Raw genomic sequence first — 26,894 nt, 5'->3', positions numbered from 1 at the left:
TTTATGTAGTTTATACCATGACAAGTTATAGATCAAGTTAGAATTTCGTTCCATTACAATGAATTTGTAACCGGTAGGGGACTATGTATTGCCATGCAATACTCACAGAATGCTTGTTTTATATAAGTTATTAAGACTCCGGGTAATTTAAAGCTTGAAATATTTCATAAAACCTTTCTATTGTTGAGAACTGTATGTTGACCTCTAGATGTTTATTGGTTAATTGTATTGTTTGGTAGCTGTCTCATTGCATACCCCACATTCCTTTTCTTCATCAGCAGAGAACCTTTCAATTGGTTGTTGTTTTGCATCAAACTCGATCTTATTACTATTAAAAAACCCATTTTAACCACAAAGAAGCAAACACATTAAAGGTATATATGATTTATGATTTAATTGACATTAACAAAATATACAAAATCATTAAATGCATAAAGTCTTGAATATTTTATATAGTGTTATTAGTTTCATAGTTATTTTCTTTTTGCATATTGACTAAACAGTGATGAAAATGTATAGAAACAGTGATGAAAATGTATAGAAACTGTAGGGCTTGAAATTGGTGTTGTGTTCCCTGTTCTTAAAGAATGTAGGACAGAAAGTCACAGGACAAAAAAGTCATGGACAAAAAGTCACAGGACAAAAAGTCATGGACAAAAAGTCATGGACAAAAAGTCACGGACAAAAAGTCACAGGACAAAAAGTCACAATTCAGTTTTGAGATTATTTTTCTTTGAACAAGAAAAAACTAATTTAAAAAGAAATATTTTTTTTTTTTTTCTTAAACTATTATTTATAAAGCAACTTTGTAATTAAAATTTATGCAATAAATATTAATAATGATCAAATAATTGATATGAAGACAAAATGTCAAAGAGGCTTGATCCTTTAATGGCTTCATGGTGCCAAGAAATATATCCTTTGCACGATATAATTTAATAAATTTTCATTTATCAAGGCTTATGAACAATTTCCTAAACTTAAAAATGAATATATGTAATAAAAAGAAAATATTTCAAGATCTTTCTCTTATATATTCAAACAATTGTAAACAAACTATTTGTGACTTTTTGTCCTGTGACTTTATGTCCGGTGACTTTTTGTCCTGTGACTTTCTGTCCGTTTACCATATCTACCTTCTAAAATACACATGCTAACATAAAAAGTCCATTGATTAGGAGGGACAAAATCACTTGTCCAGTGAAATTGGAATCATATTGGTGATCCAATATACAGTCACCATACTGTATATTCAGAAATTATTGCGAGGTTTTTATTAGTGGGAATAATGTGATAATAAATCTTGCATTTTTGTCTACAGGTAAATTCTTAAAAATTTGCAAAAAATAATGCATGCAATAATTTCTGAATTTACAGAATTTTGAAATTGTATTGTGGGATTGCAGTAGATTGCTTATCATAAATGAAGAAACTCAAAAAGTAAATAACCAGGATCAGAGGAAATAAAAATTCTAACACCATCACAATATAAAATGCAACGTTCTCAAAAAAAGGTTTGATGGTAAACAGCTCAACAAATTAAAAGCAGGCAGTACTTCAGAGATAAACTCAACCAAAGTTTCTATTATTAAGAGGTCAGGAGGCAAAGTAAACAGTGAAGTCATTTGGTGCCTAAAAACCCTCTGCATGTTATATTTACAATTAAAAAAAAATACATTAAAAATACATGTAAACATATAAAACACAATTTGCACAAATCTGCACCCATATATTGTGAAAAGCAACAAAATGAATAACCCACTACAAATTCAAGGACTTAACTACAACTGTGTGCTCAATTTTATGCCAGCAAGCTAAATGGTCTTTGACAAATGGTCACTTGTTGGTGGTTGTGGTGATGAATGATTACACCAACATGTTTTATTTCTTGCAATGGCTGACAAACTACAAATTTGTAAATAGATTAATAGATGTAATAGAAAAAAGTAAAATAACAAAAATACTGAACTCCCAAGGAAAATTCAAAACGGAAAGTCCTTTATCAAATGGCAAAATCTAAAGCTCAGAGGTTTAAACCAAAAATTGAGCATAGTCTTGTTTACAAATAAACAAAATCAACAACAATATTGAGCATGCACTTATAACAAGACAAAAAAAACAAATAAAATTTCATAACCCTATACAGAGACAAGGCAAGATACTGAATCTTAAAATAGACGAGGCCAGTTTTGGGGTAAAGATTGCATGAAATGAAATCAAAACCCTATGGTACCGACTTGATATCTAAATCTTCCAAGGTTTATCACTACCTTTGAGATACACAAAATATAGTGCATTGATCATAACATTCTATACATCCTATCCATGAACATTTCCAGAAATTTATCAATGCAATATATGCTCAGATATTCAAGTCACAAAATGATGTAATACTTGTCAAGAAAATTACATAACTTTTGCAAGGTGCAGGAATCTAATATCTGTTCTAAAAAATATCAATGATGTCATTGTTAAAGTCATCTTTAAAAATTGGAGTTATCTTCCTTTGTCCAGAATTGTAGTTTAATCAACTACAACCAATGCTTTATACAATGCAATATTTAATTTTGCTTCCCACTGATAAATTAAAGCAATCTTCACCCTTCAGTGCTTACAAGCACTTTGATTGTTATAATTTTGTAAGAAGATCACAATGTTTTATTTTCTGGGAGAGTGCAACAGGTGAGAGTATGGATTGGGCATACAGAATAGAGAATGATGGGCAACTACATTATAAAGGTAAAAAAATGTGAAGAAAAGAGAAAATAGGTAAAAAAAAATAAGGAATAGAAAATAATGGGGTGCTAAACTATATACTGTAAATTCAGAAATCATTGTGTGCATTTATTATTGCGAATTCTCCAGAATTGTAAAAATGCAAGATAAATTATTGCGATTTCAGGAAAATCTGCATACAGTCATATGTTTCAGATATACCGGTAAGAATGCGAGTTCTTATTATTGCGATACTCATTTAGTCGCATTATTCGCATTAATAAAAACCTCGCAATAATTTCTGAATTAACAGTAGAAAAGAGAATAAGGAGTAAAATAAATAAAGAAAAGAGTAAAATGGTCTAAAAAAAGTAGAATAAAGAAATGGAGGACCCTCTCCTCCCACCCAGACCCTCATAACTCTATACATAGACAAGGCAAGATCATAAAAAGAGGCAAATTTTTGTTACAATTAATCTAATTAGAAGTTCACCATGTTTTATTTTCTGGGAGTGATCAATGGCAGGGGGGTAGAAAGAAACATTTTTTACAAGTTTGCAATTCATATAAATAAGTTGGTCAATTAAAATGGAATTTATAATTTAATCTGCAACTTTTATATGCATAACAAAAAATTTAAATTAGCTCAATTGGGCGTCATCATAACAAAATGATGTGGTCAAATTTTCTTTGGGAATGACAACATGATGGTCTAAAAAATCTTTAAGCTACTATCACTGCAGGATAAAAGGGCCCAATAAAATTAGCATGCACCTCCACAAATGATACGCTCCCCCAACTTAATGGCCAATTAGGCAAAGGTATCAAAATTAAATTAGGCAAAAGTTTAGTAATGAAATGTCACATTTCACGGAGGAACATATGTATTATTTTAGTTTAAGGTGGTACCCAACACCTTGACTAATATTAATTTGGCTCGTTTAATTTTCATAAAATTTTGACAAAATTTTTACTTTGACCCTTTGACAAAAATGTAAAAATTTCAAAAAATTTGAACCAACCACTTTATCAGAAAAATTTCATTGGTTATATAGCAGTTTGACAAACACTAATTTTGATCATTGAGAAGCTTAATATTTCCTTAACAATACAACGTAATTAAAACGTTTAGCTGATTTTTACAGAGTTATCTCCCTGTAGTGTTAGGTACCACCTTAAAATGAGGACAATTGGGTGAACAAATATATCTAAAATAAGTATAAACAATTGTGATATATGTATACATGCCAACTTTACCAAACCTTCACATGGGATTTCAAGCACAAGAGGACCATAGGCAGCTCTTATACATGTTATAAGTGTTTTATTTTATTGTATATATTGTTTTCAATTTAGACTTGTTTATATATATATATCTATATTCCTAAATTATTAAAGCTCCTTTAAATGAATGCTTTGAGGTATTTAGGATTCCATGTGTCAAGTCAATATCTCATTTGGGAAATCCCCTATACATCAGAGAGGTTGGCAGGCCTACAAACATGTTTCTTTAGAACCCAGATTTACATTAACTTATGGACGCTTCTTTATAAAACTATATTTTCAGTGTATTTTTAAGCAAGAATGTGTCCATAGCACATGGATGCCCCACTCGCACTATCATTTTCTATGTTCAGTGGACCGTGAAATTGGGGTCAAAACTCTAATTTGGCATTAAAATTAGAAAGATCATATCATAGGGAACATGTGTACTAAGTTTCAAATTGATTGGACTTTAACTTCATCAAAAACTACCTTGACCAAAAACTTTAACCTGAAGCGGGACAGATGGAACGAACGGACGCACAGACCAAAAAACATAATGCCGCTAAGTTGGGCATAAAAATGCAAATATTGAACAGTAATGAACATTTATATAACAAAATATAAATCTCTGTACACAGACACTATACTGTGGATCTTTTTTTTCATGGGTACCAATTTTACGTGGATTGAGAAAAAAATTGTATTCTCGTGGATATTTGATTTTGTGGTGTTGCCAAAGTCTGCATACAAGCTTATATATAAAATTTATATTTTGTTGAACATTGAAATTAATGGTTCACCTCTACCAACGAAACCTACTATAATTGATATCCCACTAATAATAGAGGGTCGTAATGGGGGTACCTTCACCACGAATAACGGTCAAAATTCTTGCCAAATGACTTTAATGGTAATTTTTGTTGCATGACGATAAAATGTACTTTCTTTTAGATGATAAAAAAAATCGACTGATTTTTTGACAATCACGTTAATTTTTTTCCAAAAATAACGGTAACGATAATTATTTGAGACCTCTGACGAATCACGATAAGGATATTTTGATGAATCACGGTAAAATTTTAACCAATTTGACGCTAACGGTAGCCGAAAATGATGGTTTGACGCCTGACGGTATAGGGCATTCCTACCCTCATAATAATGAATCCACAGTATAAATAAAGAAAAAACTCAATACATTTATCATAATTTACAAAATGTATCACAATTTTCTCCCCAGAAAATAATATCCTATATAAATAGTCTTATGTCAGGTTATTGTCATACATGTCAATCAGATGTTTTAGTACAGGAGAATTGTCAGTTATCTACCAAGCATGTTAAGGATGTAGAGAGAAGAATCGTCAGTTATCTACCAAGCATGTTAAGGATGTAGAGATTCTTTAAGTAGTTCATGCTCTCCAATGGACGATTTTACTTCTGTTTACTCTGTTCTTTGCCCTGTAAAGTAATAGAAAATATCAAAAAATCAAGTTAAGAAAAAAGGATCAATTGATTTATTCAGATTAGAATCAGATCTATGCTAACTCTTAATTATTGATATATATTCTGTAAATTCAAAAATTATTCTGATGTTTTTATTAAGGTGGTACCCAACACCTTGACTAATATTAATTTGGCTCGTTTAATTTTCATAAAATTTTGACAAAATGTTTACTTTGACCCTTTGACAAAAATATAAAAATTTTAAAAAATTTGAACTAACCACTTTATCAGAAAAATTTCTTTGGTTATATAGCAGTTTGACAAAAACTAATTTTGATCATTGAGAAGCTTAATATTTCCTTAACAATACAACGTAATTAAAACGTTTAGCTGATTTTTACAGAGTTATCTCCCTGTAGTGTTAGGTACCACCTTAATGTGAAAAATGTGACAGTATCAAATCTGTAATAATATAAACTTAACATTCATAATCTCAGTAGTAATTTTCCTTCAAAAAATGTTTGCAATTGCATTTCTTAGATTTAACATTTTTGTCCAATATTCTATGATTTGCAATCATAAATGCAGCATGAATTTCTGATTTACAGCAGGAACATATATATTGACGGGACTTGACACTACCTGATTGTAGTCGATTTTATCGTCGTGTCATAGTTAATAAAGATACGATACAGAAACGGACATGCGTTAAAAACAGACTCGCTATTATCCTAATAATTTCTGATATTATCAATAAAATGTCATTCAAACTAGTTTTATAGTGATGCTAGTGTATCAAACTTGTATTCTGTCACTTCAAATTTGTTAAAATCGCAAGCATTTCATCACAGAATTGTGCAGAATGCAAACCAGGTAATAAAAAAATGGCAGCCATTGCCGCGATGATTTACAAATTCCCAAACTATTATAAAACACTTCACATCAAATAAATCAAACTTATTTTGGTAATTTTATATGACAGAATATATCTACTAAATGATAAAACTTGTTTTTATTTACAATTAGAGTTATGTGGTTTATTTGTTGAGCAGTTCTGATAGTTTTTCAGTCAGACGCTACCAAAATCCGTAAATCTTGGGAAGTCTCGGGGAGTCCGAGATTTTATCAATTTTATACTGAAAAGCGTATCAGATTCATTTCCCGTTAGATATACTGTTCCCAGTTTACAGTAATTTATTGAGCAGGGTGATAATAAAATGAAAATACTGAACAACAGAATAATGTTTAATATTAATATCTTGGTTAAAACAAACTATTTTTTTATCTATTTAGTATCAGTCTCCATGACCTCTCAGCATAAAGTTTACATGAACTTAAATTTTCATTGTCAATGGATATTACTGTAATCAGGAGTTACCTCCCCTGTCCTTATATTTGACCTTGGGTTAATTCAACCTGAAGGCACTAATAGAATTCGATCAAATATCTAATGTGATCTAAAGATGATTTATCTACATAAGATTAAGACTAGGCTATTTTTAGACATTTTATCTAACTCAGTCAATGTTTTTTGACACATATGACTTAGCACACTTAAACATCTTTGTTTCAAATCTTTTATCTAAAAATTTCTCTAACCCATATTTATTTTCACACAGCCTACCATATTTACAGAAGTATGCTCATAGTAGAAGAGGTAGTATCTGGTACTTTGACCCTACACAGTCACTACTGATCAGTACTATAAAGAGTTGAGAAATTTACCGTTATATATATTTTCATAAGGTTCAGAATACAAATACGAAAAGTATCAATTGACATAATAGTTAATGAAACCCTTTACCTACCAATTCAGTCTCGTTTGAATTATTTTACATTTGTCATTTCGGGGCCTTTTATAGCCGACTATGCGGTATGGGATTTACTCATTCTTGAAGGCTGACAGTGACCTATATAGTTAATTTCTGTGTCATTTGATCTCTTGTAGAGAGTTGTCTCATTGGCAATCATACCTTATCTTTTTATTTTTATATTTATACAAAATAATATGATGAAATTTTATTACATGAGTATAGGTCCAGTCTCCTCTGGAAAAAAATAAAAACAAAAACAACACAACAAAACCAACAATGGGGGACTGGTTTTACATAATAATCTTATCACATAAACTGCTGTTATACAATTCATTGATGGTAAGTTTAAATAATGATACATACAAAGGGTGTCCTTTTTCCGAACTTGCTCCAGAAGGTGATGGCAGCATTTCTCTTATGACCGGTAAACTGGTCAAATGATTGACACTCATCAAATGGTGGACAATAAAGATGTAAAGAAACAGCATTATCTGTATGGCTTGGGTTCTCTATACGATGTATACCTAATTTATCTGTCAAAAAATCATGGCATCATACAATAGCATACATAGAATCCATACCCATAAAAGGTCATGAATAGTAAAAATATCATGTTTTTTTAACAATATATCAGTTATATTTTATAACTTCTTGAATTTCTATGGCTAATTTGCTAAAGGAAATGAACAAAGTGGCTAATGCTAAAAAAACATTTTCAAATTTTGACCAGTAATATTTTTTAAATCATGATTGTTTTTATGTGGAATTGATGACCTTATCACAATTCTGATAAAAACTAGGAATCATTTGAATTCTTGAAAATTGATAAGATTTCTTTGATTGAAATTAAGGAGGGTTAGCCATGCAGCATGTCTTTGAGAGGGGGTGGTAGTTAGTTTATACTAAAATATCAGTGAAAATAACCTGAGCTTTAGAAAGTTGGGTTAGTTTTCATCATACATTTCTTATTAATTTTCCAGAATTCAAAATACTCAAGTTATTGTTCGGAAAGCAGATAATGCTAGTTTTTTTGGACCATAATTCCTTAACGGATTGGGCCATAAACTCCAAAATCAATCCCAACCTTCCTTTTGAGGTATGGAACCTTGTGGTAAAATTTCATAGATCCATATTGTAAAAGTTAGTCCTGAAACAAGAAAAATGCTTGCTTTTGGTTCCTAATTCCTAAACAGTTAGGACAATAACCCCCAAAATATTTCCCAACCATCCTTTTGTTGTATGGATCCTTGTGGTATAATTTCATAGAGATCCATAGACTTATACTCAAGTTATTGTCTAGAAACCCACGTCTTCACATAACAACGATAACAAATTCATACCATATATTATTATACAGCGGCAAATATTTTGCAGTCCTTTTAAAATGACTGATGCCAATTTACTGTCGTTTTGACACAGAGAAATATTAATGATATGCTTGTGTGACCTAATCACCATGATCAAAAACTTAAATAACCATGATAACTGTTGAAACTGCCAATGCTGACGCCAATACCAACATGCTTAAGTCTCTATTACATGACCTTGGTCAAGGGCGGGACAATAAAACCTACCAGACATATATCCTACTTCATTCAGATCTAGTCTGGTCTTCTTTATAGGTTTCATTTCTTGTATTTCTTCATTTTCTGGCCAATCAAATAACTCTTCATTTAAATGTCCTTCCATGACCTTGAGGAAACAGTGAGAATTAGCATGGTCATGTATAGAGCTGGCTTGAGCTGTATTCCAACATAATATCATCAGATTAAACTTTCCATTTCCTTCATCAACCAAATTTCTTGTGTATCTGTAAAAAAAAAGAAGATTCAATTCAGCTATAAATGTTAATTAATAAAAAATTTGGAAATGGAATGATAAAACTATAAGGCAAACTATTTTATGTTTAGACGATTTCGTCCTTAAGAAAAATATTGTAGGTAGGTAGGCAATATTTTTTACTTTGCTGCATTTCCTTTTTACTTTCCTTGTTGTTTTTTTTACTTGGAGTATCTGGGGAGACTTATACATTTGTCACAATTCACCACCAAAAATAGCAAAGTAACACTTTAGGGTAAGCATTTTGAGGCATACAAAAAAGGAAACCCTAAACACAAGTAATTTTTATTTTGGCCTAAACTGAAATTTTTAGTTTTCAAATAACACATTTTGAATTCCTTACCTAGATTTGGATAGTTTATCACACTTCATTCATATTAACCACTAAAGTGTAATGCTAAAATATTTTATGCATTGTATACAAATGTACTTCAAATTTACAACAAAGGCACAAAAAACCAAAATACACTAAAGATCAACACATTACATGTAGAATTCAATAATAGACAAGTGTATATATATCTATTCAATGTGTCAAGATGTTAATCTCCAAAAATACTATAGAGAAAAGGTAAAATAACAAGAATACCAAACTCCAAGGGAAGTCCATTATAAAATGGCAAAAACAAAAGCTCAAACACATCAAACGAATGGGAAACAACTGTCATATTCCTGACTTGGTACAGGCATTTCCTTCTAGAAAATGGTGGATTAAACCTGGTTTTATAGCTAGCTTACTTGTATGACAGTCACATTCAAGCCGAATTTATGGATAAAATTGAAGCAATTGATTTTTCCATCATCTTATTTCAAAAACTTTTCCATTTCAAACTATTCTTTTGTTTTTCTAGCATATAAAATTGTCATTTCATTTTCTATGAAATTCAAATATTAATTAATAGTTTTTACTAAATGATGTTTGCTTAAATTATGGCCAAAACTAATTTAATCAAACCAAAAAATATTTAAGTTGATGAAATAGACTATAAAGGTGTGTGGGCATAAGCCAATCTGATTGGCTTAGAGAAAAATGATCGCAATACAATTCAATGTCAAGGTTAGAAATGCAGCCTGAATTGAAACTTTGTTTTGTCATCCATATTTGGATGTGTAGCTGTGCCAATTTATCCAAAAACTTTTTTTTTGTGGATGAATTAACATAGTTAAGATGTACCGGTATAAAACATGTAATTCCAAAACAAATATTTTTTACATCATCACAATCGTATGGAAATAAGCCAACTGTTTTATACTTGTATTTTGTTTTGAAATTCAATATCATGAATAAAGTATTTAATTTTAAGCTGTTGACACAGGAGTGTATTGTCATGAATGTGAACAAATACAATATTAACCTGACATAAATCTGGTACACATGTACAACATATGCATGTAATACTACCTATTGGTTCAAAGCAGACTGCAATGTCATGGGCAAAAAAATATTAACATATATATATACTTTGAGAAAAGGGGGAACTTACTGTTTACAAACTTTACATTAAACTCCTAAGACTCAAACTCAGTTAAAAAAAACTCAGTTCAAAATTTCCATTAATATGCATGATATAGGCCGTTTAAATATTGATAATCTCCAGAAAAAAAAAGTTAAATCCTGTAAGGATATATGATTTGTTTGTATATAAAATTGCATATGATTCTATGAAAATATTGTGTCATCTGTGAATAGCAAAAATAAAAGTCATGCACAATTTCTTATTCTGTCGACCCCTTCCACCTCTCCCACTCCCAACAGACTCCTCCTTAGCAGGCAGAAATACAAGTTTTTCACAAAGTTTAATTTGAAGAATAATTCTTTCATGCCATGGTCTACTTTGCTCATTCTAAAATATATATGGGTAGGCATTATACATGTTATATTATATACATTTACACTGATCATGAGTGTTCATGGAGAGGTGTAAAATATGGACAATTACAATAATGTAAATAGCAGGCCTAAGGCATGTATCCAGGAATTAATGTTACACATGTGTTAAGGGGACGCCCTGAGAATTAATTAGGAATTAGAGGACCTGATTTTCACAAAATATTTGCTGCACTTTCACCTTTATTACATTTTTTTACTTTTATTAGGGGGTGCAGGCCCAAGCTAGATTGGCCTGGCCGCCCCTGTCTACTTCTGTGCCTGCTCCTTTATGTTGCTTGCCTCCAGGACTTAATCAAGGGTAGGCAAAAAAGTTAAATGTCCTTTCTCGGTACATACTTTGCTCAGCTATTATTGAATATGAAATTTGATTAAATGTTCCTTCCAAATCCATTAACATAAATAATGATAAAAGAACAGAGTTCCAATGTCCCCTGCATTGCATATATATATACATGATATATCTTCATGATCTTAGAGAAATGAAGGCTTCAGATCAAATACAATGTAATTTCAATATAATTAATATTTCAAAGGGCAAACAATTATACAAGGACTGTGTTGCACTCATTGGTGGCCTTCGGCTGTTTTCTGCTCTTTGGTTGGGTTGTTGTCTCTTTGTCATTTGACATATTCCCCATTTCCATTATCAATTTTATGTAACTCTTAAATATTTGATCTGCACTGATTTTCAAACTTGTTCGAGACATTGCTTATATAAACCTTTGATATACATTTGATAAAAATCTGGCAAAACTGTACACATGACATGAGCTTACAATGCAATTTTCCATAAAATTAATATTTCAAAGGGACTCTTTTAAAAATAATGATCGGCACTGATTTTCGAACTGTCTGAGGCATTGCTGATATAATCTATGATATAAGTTTCATAAAAATCTGGCAAGAATGGTACTCATGAGAGCGCTAACAATGAAATTTTCCTTATAATTAATATTTCCAAGGGGCAAAACTTTTTTTAAAATAGTTAATCCGCACTGATTTTCGAAATTTTCAAAGACATTGCTGATACATGTATAAACCTATGATATAAGTTTTATAAAAATCTGGCAAGAATTGTACATGTGAGAGTGCTAACAAGACTGGACAGAAAGACGGACAGATGCGCAGTTTTTCTATGTCCCCGGCCACAAACGTCACAAGGGGGACAATATACACAACTTATTTATGTAATCTCTTTTATTTTATACATGAGATACCTTCCCACAAAGTAGATAACTCTTAATAAATAAAGGGTACTGCATCTTATCTATGTAAACAAAACTAAATTCCTTATTTTTATACAGGTTACTGCATCTTACTTATAAATAAATGTAAAGAAAAATAGGTTACTGCATAGTAATTATGTTAACAAATATAGGTTTCTGCATCTTACTTAGGTCTGAGTACACAGTTATTTCGTAGTGCATTTCTTTTAGACAATAAATGAAAATTAAAAAAATCCCACCTGCGCTTTCTCAATCATATTTTTACAGTGTGTTGTACTACTTTTGGGACAAATATAATATATCAAAATTATAGAAAACTTCATCGGCTCTAACTCAAAATATGGACAATTTTATGTTAGGCCAAGTAAATTTAATTAGTAGATTTTCATCCAAATTTTTGAAAAAAATGGGGTGGGTGGGAGGATTTTATTTTTTTATTTTTTATTAGATATGAAACATTCTTGTGACGTGTTCTTCATATATGCAAGTGTAATAATAAGGTTCTATCATGTATATACATGTTATAACGAATCAAACATACAAAGAAATGCAAAAACCAAAATTTGAAACAGGATGTTATTAATGAAACGAAATTATCGACAGTTACCGGTAACGTAAATGAACAAAATCCGGAAATCGTAAATTTTTCAAAATAAAAAAAATTGGGGCGGAACGATTTCAGAGGGGCGGGCGGGGATGAAAATCTATCAATTAATTTTAATTGGCCTTAAGGGGGTCTTCAAATCTTTTGAAAGCTTCCGAAGTGCAAATTTTTAACATTTTTCAGCTGGACCAAATCACTACTTTACTTTAAAATTCATGACCCAAATTTTTTTACAGTGTCATTTCACCCCCCCCCTACTTGCTATTTGAGTCATAAAACATGGAGAAATAAATTTGAAAGGGGTACAAAAAAAATTAGCAAGTAACACACTGTCCACACTAGGGACTATATTCGTGGACAACGAAAATCAAAGGACGATAACTGTGTACTCGGACCACTATGTAAAGACAAATAGGTTTCTGTATTTTACCTATGTTAACGTAACAATTATAGGTTACTGCCTCTTACCTATGTTAAGAAAAATAGGTTACTGCATCTTACCTATGAGGATCAAACTTGGCAAACTTTTTCCATTCTTTAGGATTACTTTTATACATGTTCATTAATGCGCTCACATATTCTATATTCACTTTGTCTGATGCAAACACCTTATGTAACTCCTTAATTAAATCATCTAATGTTTTTGGTGGTACAATTTTATCAGTGTCATGGTAATCATCCATCTCAGACTTGTTACAATCGGAAATCTTCACATCTTCATTTTGTACACAAGTATCAACTTCCATTTTGAGATTTTTTTCAAGACTTTTTTTTCTATCAAAATCGTCCTCTATTCTTAATAGTTGCAATGTGCCTTTCCTTTTTACAATGTCAATTTATAATTCTCTGTCCTCTCTATTCTGAAAAGAAAAGAAAAATTAACTACAACTAAAATAAATAACTTTGGTGTAGCTTTTCTTCCAATTTTTTAGGCTAAAATCCACTATATAGAGGCAGATGCCATTAAAATTAACACCACTTAAATAGTAATATTTCCAATGCAATGCACAAATTGAACTTTGTCTATACTTTCAGGTGCAGATAATAGGCTTTCTGCATGGTTGCAACTTTTTTCAAGGTCATCACACATTATAACATGCTGTCAGGTCATGATGTAATTATATGATTAACTGTTCAGAGTACAAAATTAATGAAAAATCTATTTATTATATATATATATATATATATATATATATATATATATATGAAAAACATGTATGACCACTTTTTCAGTGCTTATCATTGTACTAAGAAGTACATCAGCAAATTCTTATCGATTTTACAGACAGCCTATTTCTTCACCTTGGTTAAATAAATCTTTAGGCTCTAATAAGCATGGAAAAAATACATCTACAAAAGCACAATGTGTCCTACTTTTGTCTTTAAGTCTTTAAGCATTCAAGATAATCTACACAAAATTATTGTAATAACTGACTCAATCACAGCTTTTCAACAGAAACTTCTTTTTTGGACCAAGAACAAAAAGCTGAGTGAACAGTTCAACCACCTATACACCAAATATTTACCTAGTCATTATTATTCTCTTTACACCAAATATTGACCTAGTCATTATTATTCTCTTTACACCAAATATTGACCTAGTCATTAATATTCTCTTTACACCAAATATTGACCAAGTCATTAATATTCTCTTTACACCAAATATTGACCTAGTCATTATTATTCTCTTTACACCAAATATTGACCAAGTCATTATTATTCTCTTTACACCAAATATTGACCAAGTCATTATTATTCTCTTTACACCAAATATTGACCAAGTCATTATTATTCTCTTTACACCAAATATTGACCAAGTCATGATTATTCTCTTTACACCAAATATTGACCAAGTCATTATTATTCTCTTTACACCAAATATTGACCTAGTCATTAATATTCTCTTTACACCAAATATTGACCTAGTCATTATTATTCTCTTTACACCAAATATTTACCAAGTTATTATTATTCTCTTTACACCAAATATTGACCAAGTCATTATTATTCTCTTTACACCAAATATTGACATTAAATATTTAATTCTTCAACACATGAAAAGTAGGTTAAGTCAATCAAAAATAACAGCCAGTGTTAGATTGTACTTTACTGTTTCTGCAAATGATTAAAAGTAAACTTTTACCATGTTTATAAAAAATACAATAACTTACAAGATTATGCAAATCATAAAGCAAATATTTACAAGATATGGAAATAAGAAGGTGATCATGTTGATACATATATACGACATGTTTAACTGCAATTTTTAATCTCTTTAGAACAGTTCTTACATGTCTTAAATCCAAGAATTTAGACAATTTTTTTCTTTTTTTTTTGGCTTGCATCATTATTATTTTAATTTTTTGCAAATACACATGTAAAGAAAATAAAGGGAAATTTTGTCTCAAAGAAAAAAATTATATGAAGAAGTCCAAGAAAAATAAGGAAAAATAGTAATAAACTGTTAACACAGAGATATGTCTCGCCTATTTGTTATTTTGATAATGCAAATGTTGAAATTAAAATAGCAACACTTTAACATGTAAGTTATGCAAATATTCAAAGTCAATGAACCATGACTGAAGGTACAGGGCTAAACAATCTCCATGGAAATGAGATGTGCCAATGTTAATACAACTGCAAACCAAATACCATTGTCTTTTCGTAAGTCGTTCCCTTTAAACAAACCTAAACACAAACATTAACTTGTAAACTATGTAAAAGTTTCAAAGTCAATGAACCATAATTAGGGGGTGGGGTTATATAATCTCCATGGAAATGAAACTTGCAAATGCCAATACATTTGCATACCAAATATCATTGACTTTACATTAGTGGTTCATCTTAAACTGACCTAATCACAAACTAATACATGAAAACTAAGCAAAAGTTTCAAAGTCAATAGACCATGAATGAGGGGGTGAGGCCAAATAATCTCCATGGAAATGAGATATGCCAATGCTTATACAACTGCATACCAAATATCATTGACCTATCACTAGTGGTTCCCCATAAACTGACCTAATCACAAACTAATACATGTAAACTAAGCAAAGTTTCAAAGTCAATAGACCTTGACTGAGGGGGCGGGGCCAAAAAATCTCCATGGTAATGAGATGTACCAATGCTAATACAACTGCATACCAAATATAACTGACCTACCACTAGTTGTTCCCCATAAACTGACCTAATCACAAACTAATACATGTAAACTAAGCAAAGTTTCAAAGTCAATAGACCTTGACTGAGGGGGCGGGGCCAAATAATCTCCATGGTAATGAGATGTGCCAATGCTAATACAACCAAATATCATTGACCTACCACTAGTGGTTCACCATGAACTAGACCTAATCACAAACTAATACATTGTTGACGCCCCTGTCGCCGCCGGAAACAGCATACCTATGTCTCGCTTTTTGACTCCGTCAAGGCGAGACAAAAACTAGGAGACTTGACAGCACGGTTTATAAAAATGCCACTTCAACGGGTTTTCATAAAAATATATATTGGAATATTGTTATCTATTTTAAGAAAATTAAGATTACATGTATATCTACACTTTCTTTCATCCTTCTTATCTTTTAAAAATACTACTTTAAATAATTCCACTATAAATCATTTGTCCTGTAGTTGAAAGCTATAGCCAAATGGTTACATTATAGAGGGAGCTGTGTAAGCACTCTTTGAAAATAAAATTAAATAACACTAGACGCAATCTTTAAAATAAACAAAAAGTTATTCATTATAAATTAATAATACTATTTAAACACATTTCAAACCAACTTGTCCTTAAAAAACCCATCAAATAAAACTAATTATATGTTGTGTAATCACCATGTCCCCTGATGATCTATAAATTTTAATTAGATTGGGATCATGTGAACCGATAACTTACAACTTAAATTTTATTTTCAAATACTCGAAATTAGAGAGAGGAGAGAGGAGTGGACAATTTCCAAGAAATCATATATTTTTTTTTCTACTTCAGAAAGTTAATTGTGGACAAGTTGTAATTAATTACATGTACATGTTTTAACATTTGTTAAATCATGACAAATTAAATTTTCCTGCTTTGAAGGAAGTTTTAATATTTATATGTAATTGTTATGTTTATACAAATTATAGATTTATAAATTATATCACACAGCCTGTTCTATTTTGTTCTGAGAAATCTGTCACTTAATTTGTCAACTTATAGCTGCTCCTCCTAACAGAAGTTACTTTGGAAATTTTGTTATAAACAATGCCTTATATCTGTTCCTTCGGAAACTTATTAACCGGTTCCTATTTAAATTTAGAGATTAGTGATGGTCCTGATGTCCAACTAAAAGTTTGTGGTGGTTTTATTTTTTTCAGGCTGTCTGGTATTTAGTATAAATGGACTAACCTTATTTAGACCTACAAGTATGGAAATAATTAGACTAACTGTATTTAGATCTACAAGTATGGAAATAATTGGACTAACTTTATTTATCATGTTTATCATGTTTATACCTACAAGTATGGAAATAATTGGACTAACTTTATTTATCATGTTTATACCTACAAGTATGGAAATAATTAGACTAACTTTATTTATCATGTTTATACCTACAAGTATGGAAATAATTAGACTAACTTTATTTATCATGTTTATACCTACAAGTATGGAAATAATTAGACTAACTTTATTTATCATGTTTATACCTACAAGTATGGAAATAATTAGACTAACTTTATTTATCATGTTTATACCTACAAGTATGGAAATAATTAGACTAACTTTATTTAGATCTACAAGTATGGAAATAATTAGACTAACTTTATTTAGACCTACAAGTATGCAAATAATTGGACTAACTTTAATTATCATGTTTATACCTACAAGTATGGAAATAATTAGACTAACTGTATTTAGATCTACAAGTATGGAAATAATTGGACTAACTTTATTTATCATGTTTATACCTACAAGTATGGAAATAATTAGACTAACTTTATTTATCATGTTTATACCTACAAGTATGGAAATAATTAGACTAACCTTATTTAGACCTACAAGTATGGAAATAATTGAAAACAATATAAGCAAATACATGAACAGGATCACCAAATTTTCACCGGGACCACAAGATTTGTACAATGTAAATACAAAAAGGTACATGTATATATACAGTCTTCGTGGTCCTTAATGAAAAAGATTTCGAGAAACTGATTTAAAACAGGTTTAACTGTATTTCAAAGCAAGCAAATTAAACATTAAATTAATGGAAATGCATCAAGCTATGAATATATATATATCCGTTCATCCTATTTCGACTCTTCAAAATTAAAGAGTCTATCCTAAATTGAGGTAAATTATATGGCCTTCCAAATACCGTTTCCATTCCTAACATCACTTAAGAGACTTGTATATATATATAAAAAACACAAACAAACAAAAAAACAAAAAGTGGTTTGACGCAAGTTTACAACAAGCTCGAACTAACTTGCTTAATTATGGAAAAATTTATTCAAGATTTCCATATGATCCAATTATCAAAAATCACTTTTATAAACTGAATCGTGAATACTCCAAACTAAGGAAATATAAATACAAACAATACAAACAATCATTGATTAGTCAGCTGGACTCCTTGCACGAAGAGAATCCAAAACTGTATTGGAACTTAATTAATGAACTACAGGAAAAAAATGAAACACAAAAAAAATGTGGAGTACAACCATCAACTTTGATATCACATTTCCAAAAGTTGTCACAACTGAAAGGTGAATTTCAAAGTAGATATACAGAGCTATGTGAAAAACTGAAACAGTTAGAAAACTCAAAATGTTTCAACGAGTTGGACTCCGTTATCACTGAGTCTGAAATATCCAAAGCCATTTCACACTTAAAATGCAATAAATCATCAGGCTTGGATAACATTAGTAATAATATGATAAAGAATGGACAGACTTTCCTTTTAAAAAGTTTTCAACAGATGTTTAATACTTGTCTGTCTTCAGGTATATACCCAACATCTTGGGCTGAAGGTTATATTACACCAATTTTTAAAAGCAACGATACAAGTGACCCTAACAATTATAGAGGAATAACAATAACAAGTGCAATTGGAAAGCTTTTTAATAGAATATTAAGTCTAAGACTGGACAAATTTCTTCAGGAACATAATATTATACATGATAGTCAAATTGGATTCACAAGGAAAGCCAGAACTGCAGATCATATGTTTATTTTAAACTGTCTTATTAACAAATACTGTAATTCAAAAGAAGGTAGACTGTTTGCCTGTTTTGTTGATTTTCAGAAGGCTTTTGATACTGTTATACATACAGGGATCAAGATCAAACTACTAGATATTGGGGCTGGGTCTTATTTTTATAACATTATTAAAAGTATGTATGAAATTAGCAAATCATGTGTCAAAATTCAAAATCAAGTAAGTGATTTTTTCCCATTAGATATTGGAGTCAAACAAGGTGACAACCTCAGTCCGGATTTATTCAAGATATTCATAAATGATTTGCCCAGATATTTGTCAGATACTAGAGACCCAGTTAATGTCAATGACAAAGATCTACATTGTTTAATGTATGCTGATGATATTGTTTTATTATCTACATCAGCTGAAGGACTACGAGAAAAGCTGGGAATGCTTGATAAATTTTGCAAAGATTGGTGTCTCAATGTGAATACTAATAAGACAAAGGTGCTGATTTTCAACAAGGCAGGCAGACATGTAAAACAGATATTCACATTTCAGAATATAAATCTGGAATGTGTTTCAAAATACAAATACCTAGGTTTATATTTAAGCTCATCTGGTTCATTCAGTTATGCTCAAAATGAACTATACAAAAAATCCCTGAAAGCTCATTTCAAATTAAGGAAAGATCTTTTATCACTTAATCCTGATGTAAAAACAAGTATTCATGTTTTTGACCACACTGTAAAACCTATTTTATTATATGGTAGCGAAATATGGGGGATGTTTAATTCTCTTTCCTCTAAATGTAAGAAGGAAGATATATCTTTTGAAAAATTATATTCAGGTTTATCCTGTGAGAAACTTCATATAAAATTTTGTAAATTTATACTTGGGGTACACAAGAAAACAACAAATGCTGCAGTGTTATCTGAACTTGGAAGATTTCCAATATATTTTAATATTATAAAAGGAATGTTATTGTACTGGTATAGATTAGAGAATTTAGGTAATAATTTTCCTCTATTAAAAGAGGCATATACACAATCAAAGACACTACATCACATGAATATAACATCATGGTATGGTTCAATAAATGTTGTTTTTAAAATACTTGGTATTGACTATACAAATGCCATAAATGCTCCATTTTGTGAATCCTTATACAAATTTAAGAAATATATACAAACCAAGCTATCAATATTGTTTATTAGCTGTTGGAAAAAACAAATAGATAAATTTTCAGACAGTAAACTGAAAACCTACCTTTTATATAAAACAAATTTTGGTTTTGAAAAATATCTAACATTGATCAAGAATTTTGAACTTAGAAGAAGTTTTACTAAATTACGTGTATCTTCTCAAAGATTACAAATAGAATTAGGTAGATATCAGGGTATTCCACGAATTAACAGAATATGTAATAAATGTTCTTCCAACACTGTCGAAGATGAGGCTCATTTTCTATTTGATTGTAACAAATTTGAGGATGATAGAAATTGTATGTTAGCTAGTATTGCAAAATATAATTCTTATTTTAATCATATGAGCAGTCAAAGCAAAATTATCTGGTTATTTAGTGTAGAAAATGTTGAGTTACTTAAAATAATATGTAATTTTATATACAAACATCTTCCTTAGTGAAGATTAGTTAAAGGAAATCTATGTGTGTATATACATTTGATTGGACATAGAAAATTATATTCATCTGAATATCACAAACATACTAGCCGATTAAAAAAAAAAAAAATGTTTGTTAAGATATATTATTTATTCAAATGTTCTCTTATATCCTTGAGGCATCGTCCCCTGGTATCAACTGCATTCAAGTTACCTATGATGCTTCCTTGTTTGCTTTTGATACAGGTAGGAAAGAGACATTTACACACATTTTACATGCCTATGGCCCATAAGGTATCGCCCCCTGGTGTCAGCTGCCTTTAGGAAACCATAATGCTTTCCTATTTGCTGCTGACACAGGATGAGTCATGGACATGCTTAATTTCTACTTTCTTTTTGGCTAATTATTATATATTTAATTGATCCAACTTTTTGTGTACTATACATATGTGGATATCTATTTTTCTTTTTTTTCTTTTTGGGCTGCTTGTTTGTTATCTATATCAACCACACTTGCAATAAAATGCATTAGTATTAAAAAAAAAAAACATGCTATAGATTCTTTATCTACGTATTCTTTAAGAACTTAAATAGTTCTCGTTTAACTTTTTTTTTTTTTTTATCTCATTGTTTGTATTGTATTATGAAAAATTATTGATGTTGTAATGTTTATGCCCTTTGGGGCCCATAATTGGAAATAAAAATATCTTAAATATCTTATAAATATACTCAAAGATAAATTATTAAAACATTTATCTTGCAATCGCTTCATCAATTAATAATCATGATACATGTAATAGGAAAACATATTTCATTCAAAATCAATAAAACGAAACTGAAATTGTCACTTTTCATTTCGACTTTTAATTGGATCAAACATCAAACGATGTATACATATCCAAAAGTATGCTTTTCGATTAAGTAGGTTAATAACCTTGAATACTAATGATACAAAATCTATCATCCTTACAATATTTAACATCCAGTGGAAAATTCCACTACAGAAATTGTCATCATTATATAGCAACCAAAGTAGTAATAAAACTATTTTTGTATGCTATAAACATGATAAAGGTTTAAGATAGCAATGAAATGAATAATACATTGTATCTCAAGTGAGAAAATGATCAACTAGGATACATATATTTCAAAGTACAGTTTTGTATGAAACTTTATTGCAATATCAAATTTATAACTATAATGCTGATGGACTAACAGTGACTTTTAATTGCTTAATTTCATGTCTTTTGGACTCTTTTGGGTAATTATCTTATTGGCAAACATTTATAATCCCAGTCTCCTTATTTTATACATGTTATATTGAAGAATATCTGCAGAAAATGCACATTCTTAACATGCTTAATAGTCTAGTCATGATTTATTATCTGCTTCAGGCATCTGATGGATTGACTCTTTTGTTATTATGAGCCGGAAGGCAACTGCAGGTTACTGATAAATTTCTGCCACATTTAGAGAATGGAAATGGGGAATGAGTCAAAGAGACAACAGCCTAACCAAAGCGCAGAAAACAGCCGAAGGCCACCAATGGGTCTTCAACACAGCAAGAAAATCCCACCCCCGGAGGCAGGCTTCAACTGGCCCCTAAACAAAAAAGTGTACTAGTTCAGTGAAAATGGACATCATACTAAACTCAAAAACATATAAATGAACTAAAATTAAAAAGCATACAAGACTAACAAAGGCCAGAGGCTCCTGACTTGGGACAGGTGCAAAAATGTGGCAGGGTTAAACATGTTTAGTGAGATCTCAACCCTCCCCCTATACCTCTAGTCAATGTAGAATAAACAAAGACAAAACAATACCCACAGTAAACATGGTAAAACTCAGTTTTTGTTTGTATCACCATCATCATGATCATGTGAATTGCCTGTTATTTTGTACCTAAAAAATTTTGGGCCAGAAAAAAGTAATTTAACAACAAATTTTTCATTTGAAAACAAGTGTCCTCTTTGCATCAAATTCTGAACAACTTTGTTGCCAAACTTCTTTTGTCTAACTTTTAAGAATTTACAAATATTGTCATTTCTAGATGTGCAAAGTAATAAAAATACATATATAACTCCACAAATAGATAACTTGGTTTTAAATTTGAACAAAGTTGACGGACTTTTACACACTGTCCAGAGATGTCTATAAAGTGATACATTCAGACAATTTTATAATTAAGTATTTAAAATTTCATCATGTTAACCTTAAACAAGAGGCTCTAAAGAGACTGTGACGCTCACCTAGTTCTATGTGCATATTTAACAATGGACTCTCTCCAACATTGTAAACAAGAATAGAATTCATGACAAAAATCTCTTTTTTGTTTAATTTGTATTGCTGATCATTTTGTTTGTTTAGTTTCTCTTTATTCTTTTAGTTGTTCCTAAAAACACAAAAGAGTGTAAAAAAAATCTTCATTTAAGGGCAGTAACTCCTTTGAAGAGTGACAGTCTACTAACTATATCGGCAAAATTTGACTTGTTTGTGGATCTTCAATGCCTTGCTGATCATTTTTTGTTATTTAGAGTTTCTGTTTATCTATTATAATTTTTATCATATAAGACAAAATGCAAAAAAATTGGTAAAAATCGTCATTAAAGGGCAATAACTCCAATAAGGAGTCGTCAGCAAATTTCCGCATATCGACTTAAATGTAGATCTTTTCTTTCTGATCATTTTTGATTATTTCTATCTATCTATTTTAGTTTTTAAGATATTAGGCAAAAACGCAAAAAAATTGATAAAAATCGTCAACAAAAGGCAATAACTCTAATAAGGAGTCAACTGATATTTTTGACCACAGCAAACTTATTCCTAGATCTGGTCTTACTGATAATTTTTGCAACTTAAATTAAATTTTCTTTCTATCTATTAAACATGTTAAAGTTTTCAAGATAATAGGCAAAAATGAAAAATAAATGGTAAAATTTGTCATTCAAGGACAATAACTCCTATTAAAAGTCGCCTAACAGTTTTGACATCAATGAACAATAAGTAAAGCTCAATATTCTGAACCTTTTTGGCCTTGTCAGATTTTCTCTATTTATAATGGTTTTCAAAATAATAGACAAAACTTGCATTTCACCCCTTATGTTATATGTTTAGGCTAAAATTAGCCATGTCAGCCATCTTGGTTGGCAGGCAGGGTCATCAGACATATTTTTTAAACTAGATACCCTAATGATGATTGTGGCTAAGTTTGGTTAAATTTGGCTCAGTGGTATCAGAGAAGATTTTTGTAAAAGTTAACGACGAAGACGGACGACGGAAGCCAAGTGATGAGAAAAGCTCACTTGGACTTTTGGACAGGTGAGCTAAAAATGCAGAAATTTGTTTTTCAAATATTTTTTTTTTTTGGTCTACAAAATAAAATGATTTATTCTCGAACTTTTGATTTTTTTCTTTTAAATTTGATGACAAACTTTGTGCATAGCTTATTTTTTTATGAATTATTCCTGAGAACATCATGAAAAAATGATCATCCATCATCAAAAGGATACATTGGGAATATAGTCAAACTGGATATTACTGGCTTAAACTGCAAAATTTTGACTATTTGGGGTGATTTTCAGTATTTTTTGTATTAAATCTCATGAAAATTCTTTGTTTTAATACTAAAAAGGCTCCCTTTCAAAACTTGTATAAATAAAATATCTTGTCTGTTGGTATTTGTCGTATTTGGGGTTTTCACCTGGCAGGTAGCTATGCCAGGACCTGGGAATGGTCTAGGTTTCGTCAAGGACAAAAATCATTTAAAAAATAAACTATTTTTTTTATTGAATTTTAATTTAGAATTTTATATACAACAAAGTATTTATGTCATGTCCTATATAATATGGTTATCATTTTACAGACAGTCAATAGACGAGGGTCGTAATGGGGGTACCTTCATCACAAATAACGGTAATATTCTTGCCAAATGACGTTTACAGTAATTTTTGGTTCATTTCGATAAAATGTACACTTTCTTTTAGACGATAAAAAAATCTACTGATTTTGACGAATCACGTTTACAAAAAAAACGGCAACGATAATTATTTGAGACCTTTGACGATTTACGATAAGCATATTTTGACGTCAATCACAGTAAAATTTTAACCAATTTGACGCTAACGGTGGGTAGCCGAAAATTACCGTTTGACGCCTGACGGTAAACATGGTAAAGGGCCTGATTTCCTACCCTCATAGACTAGTGAATAGACAAACACATTTACAAGAACTGGTTAAGGCATGTAAGGTATGATTAAGTACAGATAATAAAACTGACAATTGTAAAGTAAAAAAGAAGGTGACAGTGGCTTTCATATGAGAATTTACAAAAAATACATGTAATTTAATAAATGACTACAAAATTATATAAAACGGCCTTTGATAAATTTACATTAAAATTCACTAACGTCTGAAAAAAATACCTTAGAAAAAGAGATCTTGTGTAATTATAAAAAATTACCAGATTACTTACCAAAATATATCAATTTGAAAGCACACGACTTTCTCTGAGTTAGAAATGACCGCTGGAAAACTACCTTCCACGTTTTTTCAAAATACCAATGTCAACAAATCGATCTATAGTCTGTTTCAAATAATATAGCGATATCTGATCAAGACTGGTTGTGCTAAAATGAGAATTGAATCCAAAGTCAACGAATGAAACGAAACAAAACGAAAATAAACATAAAAAAAAAAAAAAAAAAAAACAGATTTAGATGGAATTGGTCCCAAGTTTGTAAAGCTTAGTGCAGAGATGATATCGCAATCACTAACTTTTGTAATAAACCAAACTATAACATCTAATCTTTTTTCGGAAAAAATAAAACATGCTAGATTAATTAACTGCTATACATAAAGGAGGACCAACAGATGTTCCCTCCAATCAAGGACGTATAACTAACTTACGTCCTTGCTCCAATTATTGTCCAATTTCAATTCTAAATACCACATCTAAGATTTTTGAAAGACATGTATGTCACACAGTTATAAGAATAAGAATATTTTATTTCCAATTAAAGGGCCCTATAAAGAGCTTTTATCACATTACATACAAATACATATCATTAGAAATAAATGGAGAAACATAAAAGAAAACAACACAGTTTTACAATAACTGTTATATAAGGCCAGGACAGAACCAGATATATATACAAAAGTATAATTTACTTGTGTCTCATCCATTTTGCTTAGATTTAGAAAAATAAAAAATGTTTAAACTATCCCTAGATACACATCTGCATTGAAAACCCAAAAGTATATTTGTTCACCAGCTTTTTTTTTGGGGGGGGGGGGGGGGGGGGGGCATCTGGGTTCAATTTGGAATAGGTTTTAATACAAATTTTAAAATTCTATACAAAATGTGAATTTTCCCCAACACAAAGACAATAGTAATTATCGAGCACTGCCGATTTACGGGGACTTAATAATTGAAGATATGTCCTGTGGAAGTAATGCACTGCCAGGTAATTTGAAAACGACAGTATAATATATAGTCAAGTCGGACAATAAAATGACTGCACTAGACTTCAAGTCTCTTTTTATATCCCTGTAAGTTTGCAATGATCGTTCAAAGGAATTTAAACATCGACATGCAGTGGCGGAAACATCGACATGAGTGGCGCGGATTTCACGATTTGATGTTAAAGGAGACGGGGCGCTAAATTTGTTTATTTTATTTCTGCCACACAATAAAAAAACCAGCCAAAAACTTATTTTCCCCGATTTTACAGGAAGCACGCCCGCTGTCATGGCCCTCTTAGTTGAATAAGCTCCGGTCGTGTATACACACGTGTAAGGAATTCTAAGTTTAAGTGTAATACTATAATTCATTTTTATCCATCGGAGTTCAAGACTGACATTTCAAGAGATACTTGAAGTCTTGGAAATTTTAGTATGAAGTTAATTTCTGTAGGCGTTTACAGTTATAAGCAAGATAATAATATAAAGTATATGTCTCTAGTTTGATTCATGGAATACAAAGACATTATTGGTATATTATGTTCCAGTTATAATCAAATAAATAATTCATCATTGCTAGTAAGTATGCTGAATCGTAACAAGTGCAGATCAAGTTCAATTCGGGAAAACATATGTTTTTTGGCATAAAAAGCACGGCATGTTTTTCTGCTCGCTCCGCTCTGCAAAGTTACAAGGATTGCACCCAATCCCGAATCCTCCCTTGAAGTAGTTGACACATAGTTACCAAGTTACGTTATCGCATCTTTTTTTCTCTGTTCTCTTATTAAAAATAAGAGCTCTTGTATTTACTGTTAAAAAATTGTAAAACAATAA

The 26,894-nt window shown here is 30.6% G+C and overlaps 1 protein-coding gene across 1 annotated transcript; it reads right to left on the bottom strand.

Annotated features, from left to right (window-relative positions):
• Positions 1 to 368: 368 nt before the first annotated feature.
• On the bottom strand, positions 369 to 25,193 carry LOC127731754 (cysteine dioxygenase type 1-like). Its single transcript, XM_052240597.1, has 5 exons — positions 25,075 to 25,193; positions 13,300 to 13,658; positions 8,813 to 9,048; positions 7,602 to 7,771; positions 369 to 5,439 (listed from the first exon to the last, which is right to left on the bottom strand). Exons 2-5 carry the CDS (start codon positions 13,542 to 13,544, stop codon positions 5,413 to 5,415), a joined length of 678 nt encoding a protein of 225 aa, XP_052096557.1. The 5' UTR covers positions 13,545 to 13,658; positions 25,075 to 25,193; the 3' UTR covers positions 369 to 5,412.
• Between the last annotated feature and the right edge of the window lie 1,701 nt (positions 25,194 to 26,894).

The sequence above is a fragment of the Mytilus californianus genome, unplaced genomic scaffold (genome assembly GCF_021869535.1).
Source record: "Mytilus californianus isolate M0D057914Y unplaced genomic scaffold, xbMytCali1.0.p SCAF_20, whole genome shotgun sequence".
Lineage (NCBI taxonomy): Eukaryota > Metazoa > Mollusca > Bivalvia > Mytilida > Mytilidae > Mytilus > Mytilus californianus.
This window is presented reverse-complemented; position numbering and strand designations above follow the sequence as displayed.